Source organism: Penaeus monodon, chromosome 43 (assembly GCF_015228065.2).
Source record: "Penaeus monodon isolate SGIC_2016 chromosome 43, NSTDA_Pmon_1, whole genome shotgun sequence".
Taxonomy (NCBI): Eukaryota; Metazoa; Arthropoda; class Malacostraca; order Decapoda; family Penaeidae; genus Penaeus; species Penaeus monodon.
In genome coordinates this window covers 13,693,587-13,706,086 of record NC_051428.1, presented here as the reverse complement: position 1 = coordinate 13,706,086, position 12,500 = coordinate 13,693,587, and the positions used below count along the sequence as shown (strand labels likewise).

The 12,500-nt window shown below is 29.6% G+C and overlaps 1 protein-coding gene across 1 annotated transcript in view; it reads left to right on the top strand.

Annotated features, from left to right (window-relative positions):
• Window positions 1-2,073: 2,073 nt before the first annotated feature.
• The window catches only part of LOC119568060 (GDP-fucose protein O-fucosyltransferase 1-like), a gene marked incomplete at both ends in the record, with an annotated part of 15,307 nt that continues 4,880 nt past the window's right edge, over window positions 2,074-12,500 (top strand). The window contains 1 exon segment of the mRNA XM_037916456.1: window positions 2,074-2,207. Coding sequence (XP_037772384.1) covers window positions 2,074-2,207 — 134 coding nt within the window.

The window sequence follows — 12,500 nt, the reverse complement described above, 5'->3', positions numbered from 1 at the left end:
ACAGTTATATAGCTATGGATCTACATTTTGTTCTCTGAGAACTTCGAGGACCTCAAGAATTTCAACCGAAGCAAACGCCTTCTTGTTGTCAACAAAGGCAACCACAAGATGGGACAGCAGCTATAATTCGTTGCATTTTTTTCGCATCCTGCTGTTCTGTAGCTTGGTTTCATCAAAGCGGGAGTGTTAACCCGTTGGTTTGAAGCCTTTCCCTTTTATCTGTCTCTGATTTCCCTCTTGCGTGCTTCAGTACAAGACAATGTTAAGGTCATAGTGCAAAAGAAGCACCAACGTAAGTGGTAAACAGTGTTTACTGCGACAAATGTAGAGAAAAATAAAAATGAGTCTGAATAGCTACACAACATAAGAGCTGTATTTAACCCGTTCAAACTAAATCTTCGCCTGAAATAGATGTATATCTGATGAAGATTTAGTCGAAACCGGTCAAGATTGCGCTGTGAAGATATTCCCCAAATCGTTCCTACCTTTCTGTCGAGCATAAATTTAAAAGGGATCTTCCAAGCAAAGTAATGATAATGATAGTAATAATAATAATAATAATAATGGTAATGATAATTAACAATGATAATTTTAATAAAATGCTAGTTATGATAATGACAGTGATACTAATAATATGATATTTAAAAATAATTATCATCATTTTAATGATAATGATATTAGTAATGATATCAAAAGCAATAATGATAATGGTAAAATGATAATACTATTAATAATACTGATGATAATAATATTAATAATAATGATGATAATAAAATAATAATAATGATAATAAAAATTATAATAATGATCATATTAATAATGGTAATAATAACAATAACAAAAAAACAAATAATAACAATGAAAATTATGATAATAATGATAAAAGTAATATTACAGAAATGCTGATAATAATTATCGTAATTATAAAAATGATAATAACAATAGATACATCAATATAATAGATCAAAAGCATGTTCTTACAGATCTCCCCATGGAAGATCCGGAGGATCAACTACCCTTCATATATATATATATAATATATATTTTATATATAATATATATATATATATATATATATATATATATATATATATATGTATATAGATATATACATATAAATATAAATAAATATAATATATATATCATAAATAAATGTATACTCATAAACATGTGAATCACACACGCACACACACACACACACCACACACTCACGCACGCACACGCACACGAAACACGTACACACACACAACACACACACTCACACACACAACACACACACACACACACTCACACACCACGCACGCACACGCACACGTACACACCACACACACACAACACACCACACACACATACACACGAATGTATGTATATATATATATATATATATATACATATATATATATATATATATATATATATATATATATATATATATATATATACAACATACATGCGTGTGTATGTGTGTGTGTGTGTGTGTGTGTGTGTGTGTGTGTGTACTAAGATAAAAAAGTAAATGCACATAGGAATCGTTGTGTATGACATTCATCGACTACGAAAAGGCATTTGACTCTGTACAAATACCAGTAATACTAGAAGCTATTCGAAGACAGGGAGTAAAGGAGGTATACTGTAAAACATTGGAAGATATATACGAAGATGGGACAACAACCATGAAGCTCCACAAGGAATTAATTTTTTTTTTTTAGACAGGGCGATACCATCTCACCAAAACTGTTTACAGCTTGTCTTGAGGAAACATTCAAACTAGAATGGAACGGAAAGGGTATCAAAACAGGAGACGAATACCCAAATAATCTAAGATTTGCAAATGATATTGTTCTCTTCAGTGAATATGCAAATGAAATGCAGCAATTAATAAACGATCTGAATAGAGAAAGCCTGAAAGTCAGACTTAGGATGAACAAGAGAATATATAATGTTCCGCCATCCCAAAAAGAATCTCACCCCAAAAGGCTCCCTCCCCGGGCTCCCGAAAAGCAACCCACGGCACTAGGCAACTCGTAGTGGCGCGGCCGCCCACCCAGATGGCCAGCACCGGCCTTCAAAAAAAATGGCGGGGATGAACGACTTCGCGAAGAGCATCCTGATTTTCATTCTTCTAGCTCTTTCTCTGAGAGTATGCGTCAGTACTACGGATTCAGAGGCGGATCCGAGTGGCTATATTCTATACTGTCCTTGTATGGGTACGTATGAGAGAAATGTATTTGCGTTTCGTAAATAATATCATCGTTATTTGGTATCCCTTGGCAATTCCGCGAATTGTACAAATTACCCATTCAGGGGCTATGGTATTTTGAGCAAATTCGTAGAAACAACGCCCTTTAATTTAGCATTTATTTATCATCGTCTTATTATTATTATTATCTTCTCATTTCTTTTCAGCTCGTATTAGTTTTCAACCACTCAGAGTGGAATTTAAATTTTGGACATATACAATGTAGGGTAAATGGTGCATTGCGTATTGAGTAGAAAAGTATTTGCTGTCATTCCTTTTCATTGATGCATGTTTCATAAACTGGAAATTGAAAAACGCTATAAATTGAATAAGCGCAAAGATAGAAGTGTTTAAATGAGGGTATGCACAGCCAGAGGGTTTCAGACCAATGTGGCCAAAAGTGCATTTATTAAAGGTTTTGTGGATTTAAGCTTTTATCTGTAACATGTGCATCAATATGTTCACATTATTGCAATCTCATGATTGTAGTGCATTAGCATAAATATATCAATGCTATAGATGAAAATTTAAACCAACAAAACATTATATTAACGCATTTTTGGACACTTGGTCTGGAGAATTACCATAGTATGCGCTTGCCTCAAGTGACTAGGCACCTTGCCACTTGGGAAGGCAAACAAAGACACAGTAGATCAAGTATTTTTCCCCTTATTTGAGATTAATTTGTGCCACACTGGGCCAAGCACAGTCAGTGCTTAACATAAAGTTTGAAAATGTGAGACACATTTACCTTGCTCACTGTGTCTTGGCTGTCGTGAGTTGTATAATGTTCCTATTGAGCAGGGCCGCCACAGATGCTAAAGTGCTTTACTATATTTGAGAAATTACAGTATAGGGAGATTATATATTGGAGGGGTAAGGAAAAGGGAAGGAAAAAAGGGAATTGAAAAACAAAACCGGGGAGCAGGGGAACCTTAAGAAGTAATTAAAGAAAGGGATAAAAAAAAGATAAATAAAAGAAGAATAAAAAGAAAGAAAAGAAAAAGAAGATATAATAGAAAGGGGAAAAGAAAAATGAGATATATAAAAAATAAATGGAGAAAAATAAAAAGATAAGGGGAGAAAAAAAAAGAATAAGAAGGGAAAAAGAAAAAAAAAAAAAAGAAAGAAAGAATAAGAGAAGATAAGAAGGAGAAAAGAGAAGGAGAAGAGAAAAAAAGAATAATATAAGAAAGGAGAAATGAGAGGATAGATTGAAGTAGAAGGAGAAAAAAAAAAAATTAGAAAGGGGAAGAAAATAAGAAAACAAACAAAAAAAAAAAAAAGAGAGAAACAGAAAAGAAAGAAGATAAAAAAAAAGAGAATGAGAGAGATAGGAAGGAGAAGTAAAAAAAAGAGAAGAAAATAGTGAGAGATAGAGAAGAAGGATATGAGGAGAAGAAGTAAGGATAAAGAAAAAAAAGAGATAAAAGAAAAAGAAAAAGAGAGAGAATAGAGAAAAGAGAAGATAAAGAAAAAGAAAATAAAGGGAAAGAAATAAATAAGGGAAAGAAAAAAGAAATAGAAAATAGAGGAGAGAAAGTAGAGATTAAAGGGAAAATTAAAAAGGGAAAAAAATAATAAAAAAAAAAAATATAAAGAAAAAAAAAAATAAATAAATAAATATAGAAAAAAACAAAAAAAAAAAATAAAATAAAAAATAATAAATAAAAAAAAAAAGAAGATAAAAAGAAGATATAAATATAAATAAAGAAATATAAAAAAGAGAATAAAAGATAGAAAAATTTATAAAAATAGATTGAAAAGAGAAGGGAAAAAAAAAAAAAAAAAAAAAAAAAAAAAAAAAAAAAAAAAAAAAAAAAAAAAAATTTTAAAAAAAAAATAAATAAAAAAAAAAACAAAAAAAAAAGATAAAAAATTTAAAATAAAGAAAAAAAAAAATAAAATAAAATAGGAAAATATAAAAAAAAAAGGGGTTTTTTTAAATAATATAAAAAAAAAATTAAAATAAAAAAAAAATTAATATAATAAAAAAAATTATAATAATTTTAAAAAATATTTAATTTTTATTTTAAATTTAATAATATATTTTTAAAAAAAATTTAAAAAATATAATTTTATAAAAAAATAATTATTAATATATATTATTAATATATATAATTATATATATAATATATATATATATAATATATATATTTATTTTTTAATAATTTTTATTAATTATATATTATATTTTTAAAAAAAATTTTTTAAAATATAATTATATATATATATATATATAAAATTTTTAAAATTTTTTGTATATAAAAATATATAATATTAAATATATTATATATTAATTTATATTAAATATATATTAAATTTTTAAATTATATATATTTTATAATATTTAATTTTATATAATTTTTTATATTATATATATTTTATTTTATATATTTTAATTAATAAAAATTTTTTTTATAAAAATTAAAATAATTTATTATATATATATATTATATATATATATATAATAATATGTAATATTTATATATATAAAATTTTAATTAAAATTTTTTTTAAAAAAAAAAAATATTAATTTGGAAAAATTTAAAATTAAAAAAAATTTAAAAAAAAATTTTTTAAAAATATATAATATATATATATTTTTAAAAAAAAGATATATATATATAAATATATGGTATATAAATATTATATATTTTATTTAAAATTAAAATAATATTTTATTAAAATATATATAATAATATATTTATTAAAAATAAAAATTTTTTAATAATAACTAATAATAAAATAATATTATAAAAATTTTATAATATATTTTTTTTAAAAAAAAATTATTAATATAATTTTTTATATATTTAATTAAAATAATTATAAATAAAATATATATATATATATATTATTAAAAAATTAATTAATTATAAAATATATAAAATATAATTAAATATAAAAAATAAAAAAATTTTTTAATATATATTAAAAAAATTATAATATATATATAATTAATATAAAATATTTTCTATTAATTTTAAAAAATTTTAAATTTTATATATATAATTTTATTATTTTATATTATATATTATTTTATAAATTAAAAATATATTATTATATTTATTAATATATTTTTATATAAAATAATAATTTACATTTATAAAATATACATAATAAAATACATATCATATATATATATATACATATCATATATATATATTATATATATATATATATATATATATATATATATATATATATATATATACATATACATATAAAGGGAATTCCAAGACTAGAAACTTCTCTACAAGGATTCATGTTTCTGCTACAATGAGCCTTTTGATTTTTAACTAATTCCACTAATTTTGCATACCAAGCATTTAAAACCTACAAATATAAATAATCTCCCTATAACTGTAATTTCTCATAAATAATAAGTAAAGCAGCTTTAAGCAATCTGTGGCGAGTCATGCTCAAATAAGGAACAATTATACAGACTCACGACAGCCAAGAGCACAGTGAGCAAGGTAAATGTGTCTACCACATTTTCAAACTTTATGTTAAGCAGCTGACTGTGCTTGGCCCAGTGTGGCACAAGTTAATCTCAAATAAGGGAAAAGTACTTGATCTACTGTGTCTTTGTTTGCCTTTCCCAAAGTGGCAAAGGTGCATAGTCACTTGAGGCAAGCGCATACTATGGTATTCTCAGACCAAGTGTCCAAAAATGCGTTAATATAATGTTTTGTTGGTTTAAATTTTCATCTATAGCATTGATATATTTATGCTAATGCACTACAATCATGAGATTGCAATAATGTGAACATATTGATGCACATGTTACAGATAAAAGCTTAAATCCACAAAACCTTTAATAAATGCACTTTTGGCCACATTGGTCTGAAACCCTCTGGCTGTGCATACCCTCATTTAAACACTTCTATCTTTGCGCTTATTCAATTTATAGCGTTTTTCAATTTCCAGTTTATGAAACATGCATCAATGAAAAGGAATGACAGCAAATACTTTTCTACTCAATACGCAATGCACCATTTACCCTACATTGTATATGTCCAAAATTTAAATTCCACTCTGAGTGGTTGAAAACTAATACGAGCTGAAAAGAAATGAGAAGATAATAATAATAATAAGACGATGATAAATAAATGCTAAATTAAAGGGCGTTGTTTCTACGAATTTGCTCAAAATACCATAGCCCCTGAATGGGTAATTTGTACAATTCGCGGAATTGCCAAGGGATACCAAATAACGATGATATTATTTACGAAACGCAAATACATTTCTCTCATACGTACCCATACAAGGACAGTATAGAATATAGCCACTCGGATCCGCCTCTGAATCCGTAGTACTGACGCATACTCTCAGAGAAAGAGCTAGAAGAATGAAAATCAGGATGCTCTTCGCGAAGTCGTTCATCCCCGCCATTGTTTTGAAGGCCGGTGCTGCCATCTGGTGGGCGGCCGCGCCACTACGAGTTGCCTAGTGCCGTGGGTTGGAGTTCGCGGAGTCTGGGAGGGAGCCTTTTGGGGTGAGATTCTTTTTGGGATGGGCGGAACATTATATATTCTCTTGTTCATCCTAAGTCTGACTTTCAGGCTTTCTCTATTCAGATCGTTTATTAATTGCTGCATTTCATTTGCATATTCACTGAAGAGAACAATATCATTTGCAAATCTTAGATTATTTGGGTATTCGTCTCCTGTTTTGATACCCTTTCCGTTCCATTCTAGTTTGAATGTTTCCTCAAGACAAGCTGTAAACAGTTTTGGTGAGATGGTATCGCCCTGTCTAAAAAAAAAAAAAATAATTGGTTTCCTTGTGGAGCTTCATGGTTGTTGTCCCATCTTCGTATATATCTTCCAATGTTTTACAGTATACCTCCTTTACTCCCTGTCTTCGAATAGCTTCTAGTATTACTGGTATTTGTACAGAGTCAAATGCCTTTTCGTAGTCGATGAATGTCATACACAACGATTCCTATGTGCATTTACTTTTTTATCTTAGTACACACACACACACACACACACACACACACACACACATACACACGCATGTATGTATGTATATATATATATATATATATATATATATATATATATATATATATATATATATGTATATATATATATATTATAATATATATATATATATAACATATATATATATATATATACATACATGCGTGTGTATGTGTGTGTGTGTGTGTGTGTGTGTGTGTGTGTACGTGTGCGTGTGCGTGCGTGAGTGTGTGAGTGTGTGTGTGTGTGTGTCTGTGTGTGTGTGTGTGTGTGTGTGTGTTTGTGTGTGTGTGTGGTGTGTGTGTGTGGTGTGCGTGCGTGAGTGTGTGTGTGTGTGTGTGTGTGTGCGTGTGTGATCACATGTTTATGAGTATACATTTATTTATGATATATATATATATATTTATTTATATTTATATGTATATATCTATATACATATATATATATATATATATATATATATATATATATATATATATATATATATATATATATATATATATATATATATGAAGGGTAGTTGATCCTCCGGATCTTCCATGGGGAGATCTGTAAGAACATGCTTTTGATCTATTATATTGATGTATCTATTGTTATTATCATTTTTATAATTACGATAATTATTATCAGCATTTCTATAATATTACTTTTATCATTATTATCATAATTTTCATTGTTATTATTTCCAGCATTTATTTCATCTTTATTATTACTATTACTATGTCTATCAATCTCATTATTATTATTATCATCATATTTTTATTGACACTGTTAACATCGTTATTATAACTAGTATCGTTATTATCATCATCATCATTATTATTATTATTATTTTTATTATTGTTTTTATTGTTATTGTTATTATTACCATTATTAATATGATCATTATTATAATTTTTATTATCATTATTATTATTTTATTATCATCATTATTATTTTATTATCATCATTATTATTTTTTTTATTATTATCATAATATTATTATCATCATTATTATTAATATTATTATCATCAGTATTATTAATAGTATTATCATTTTACCATTATCATTATTGCTTTTGATATCATTACTAATATCATTATCATTAATATGATGATAATTATTTTTAAATATCATAATTATTAGTATCACTGTCATTATCATAACTAGCATTTTATTAACATTATCATTGTTAATTATCATTACCATTATTATTATTATTATTATTACTATCATTATCATTACTTTGCTTGGAAGATCACCTTGTAAATTTATGCTCGAGCAGAGAAAGGTAGGAACGATGGTGAATATCTTCACAGCGCAATCTTGACCGGTTTCGACTAAATCTTCATCAGATATACATCTATTCCAGGCGAAGATTTAGTTTGAACGGGTCAAATACAGCTCTTATGTTGTGTAGCTATTCAGACTCATTTTTATGTTTCTCTACATTTGTCGCAGTAAACACTGTTTACCACTTACGTTGGTGCTTCTTTTGCACTATGACATTATCATTGTCTTGTACTGAAGCACGCAAGAGGAACGTCAGAGACAAGATGAAAAGGGAAAGGCTTCAAACCAACGGGTTAACACTCAGCTTTGATGAAAACCAAGCTACAGAACAAGCAGGATGCGAAAAAAATGCAACGAATTATAGCTGCTGTCCCATCTTGTGGTTGCCTTTGTTGACAACAAGAAGGCGTTTGCTTCGGTTGAAATTCTTGAGGTCCTCGAAGTTCTCAGAGAACAAAATGTAGATCCATAGCTATATAACTGTTTTGCAACATATTTACACCTGCTCGTCTTTATTCCTTCGACTACACAAAGTTTCCTAAATATTTATAATAAGAAAAGGAGGTCGTCAAGGAGATTCACGTTCCCCCAAACTATCTACATCAATCCTTGAAAAAAAACTTCCGAGTTGATGGCAAATATTTCCATTATTTACGATTAGTTGACATCATCGGTTTTGCTGAAACCATACGAGAATTACAAATAATCCTAGAATTCAATTAAGCAAGCAAATTATTTAGTCTAAATATGAATTTCAAAGAGACCAAGATCATGAAAAACGACCTTGTAGACAATACAGACAATAACATAAACATATAAGATTAAGATACTGAGATAGTAGACTTCTACATAGAATTTCAAAGAAAACCTCAAAAGAACAAATCAAGAGAAGAATCGCGTCGAGATGGCATGCATCTGGCAAAGCAAGCTCGATCTTTAAGAACAAAAGTTACCAATCGCCCTCAAACGAAGAGTTGACGACCAGTATATTCTGCCAACTGTCACCTATGGTGCAGAAACGTGGAACCCCATGAAAAAATAAAACTCAGAACAACAAAACAAGCACAAGAAAGAATAATATTAGACATTACACGGAAAGACTGAGAGTTAGCCAAATGGGTTAGAGAAAGATCTGTTATTCATGATAACTTCGAAACAATCAGTAAGCTGAAATAGAACTGGGTAGGTCATATCGCAAGAATAACTGACAAAGATGGACGACATATACCACTAATTGGATTCCCAGAAAAAAAAACGAAACACAGGCACACAGAAAACAAGATGGAGAGATGACCGAGGCACATATCAACGCCTATGGCAAAGAGAAGTTCAAGGCTGACAAAGGTGGTGCGAACTGAGGAAGGTCTATTTCGACAGGAAAGTAATAAACATGGATTTCTATTTCATCAATTGATCAGACCAACTGTAAGTTTATAAAATCTCGGATTGCATTCATTTATTCGACTAACATAATTTGATGTTAGTACTAAGACAGATATTCCATTTTTTCATCGTGTGTCTACAATATAATGAATAAACAGTCGCAGTCGTTTCTAATCATTAACAAATTCATATATAAGGTATAATTCGGCAAAGACGCATACACATTTCGTTTCCATTCACGGCTAGGCAAGTTTTCGACCCATCTTTAACTCCTCACGACAGATCTGATCAATCTGCCTAAAGTACGACTTCCTAGGTCGTCCCACAGGCCTCCTCCACTCGAGGCTGATAGCCCTTGGGAAAGCGAGCCAGATAACGATATAAACCATGTTGATGGTCCCGGATTGTGCAAATGACGGGTTCTAAGCTCCAGCACATGGACCTGTTACAAAAGGCATCAAGATGAGATTTCAAGGCACAAGATAGAGTTCAGGTTTCACTTCCATAAGCCAAACTGGTTTATGGAAGAGTCAGGGCCTTGAATACTTGATTGATTCTGTACAGTTAAAGGTGGAGCAGAAAAGTTTTCCCCCCTGACTGAGGTTCACCCCAGTCGTACATTCCAGCAGGTTAGACCCCGGGTAACTACGCTTTGGTGACGCACATTGATGGTATATAGGGAGGAATATCGGACGGGGAAATCAGTGACATCTCCAGATACACCTGCTGCTAGGCCAGTAAGTCTTCTGACTCCCTAATCTGACAGCCCGGAGTCATGAACTACACTATTGTATGTGACCTCAATATCCTCGCCGCAATGAGTACAGGCTAAACGGGTTCTCTGTTTAGCCGGCTCCCAAAATCCTGGATCCATGGGCTACGCCTCATTGCTAATTCCAACGAGAGCCGCCACTGCGGTTTCCAGAAAAAAAATAGATAGAAGGATGACATCGTTGGCAAAGTCAAGGTTGGTCACCATAGCGTCCGTTACCTATTGTTGCTCCACAATTACTTTGCATAGTAGCTATACCCATTACCAAGTACCTGTTGAAGTGTTGGTGCACTACCACAGACAGGTCTATCTCGAGAATTCACATGGAAGAGGTTATATATATATACACATCTATATATAAACATACACACACACACACACACACACACACACACACACACACAACACACACACACACACACACACACACACACAACACACAAATATATATATATATATATATAATATATATTTTATATATATATACACATGTATCTATATCTATCTATCTATCTATCTCTATCTATATTTATCTATCTATCTATCTATATCTTATATATATTATATATATATATATTATAATATATATATATACACATGTGTGTGTATATATATATATATCTATATATATATATATATATATATATATACTATATATATATATATATATATATATATATACTTGTGTGTGTGTGTGTCTGCTTTTTTTTTTGGGATGTGTGTGTGTTGTGTTGTGGTGTGGTGTGTGTTGTTGTGTGGTGTGTGGTGGTGTGTGTGTGTTTTACACACAAACACACACACACACAACACACCACACACACAACACACAAATATATTATTATATAAATTTTATAATTATATATATATTATAAATAATATATAAAACAACCCCCAGACACACAGACACACAACACACCCCCCACACACACACTAAATGGTATATAAATAATATTTTTTATAATATAAAAATATATATATTATTAAAATATGTATATATCTATACTCTGTTTTACTTAAAAATTTTTGACGAAAAATGACAACTATATTATGTTTGCCATTTGAAGCCTTTGGGGAGGTTTTTAGACCAGCTCCCTCAAGGGCCCCAAATGACATCCCGGGTTCAAGCGGGAAATCCCCATTTCAATTTATCCAACCTTTCTTTTAGTCAAGTTGATAAAAATACAAAAGATTCATTCCAAAAAACAACCAACACGGGGGGGGCACCGATTGCCCTGACCCTCTTTTTAATTAAAAAGCAAATCATTATAGTCATATATTAAAGTTAAAGACGAAACCAAAAAACCCAAATTTTTGATTATTCCATATAATCTATGTAACAAACATACACAGAGAACGATGAAGAAGGTATCTAAACTATCTTTTCTGTGTCCCCTTTATCGCTCCCTCCCCCGTCGCTCGTTATCTGTGACCTCGCGAGCAGGCCGAAGGGGGGGGAGGGCGGGGGATTTTTACGCACCGCGCTTTTATGTACCCAAAATGTTAACATTGCAAAATGTGTTTTAACACTACAAAGGGGGGTATGTATACACTCACTCACACACCAAAAACACAACAAACAACACACACACACACACACACACACCAAAAAATTTTATATATATATATTTAAAAATATAATAGATAGATAGATAGAAGATAGATAATGTAATAGATAGATAGAAAAGATAAAGAATATTGAATGTAGATAGAATGTAATTATATAATATATATATATATATAGTATATGTTTTTTTTGTATTTTTATTCTATAATGTAATATAAAATACATAAAATCTATACAATCCCCCCCCCCCCCCACACACAAAACACACACACACACAC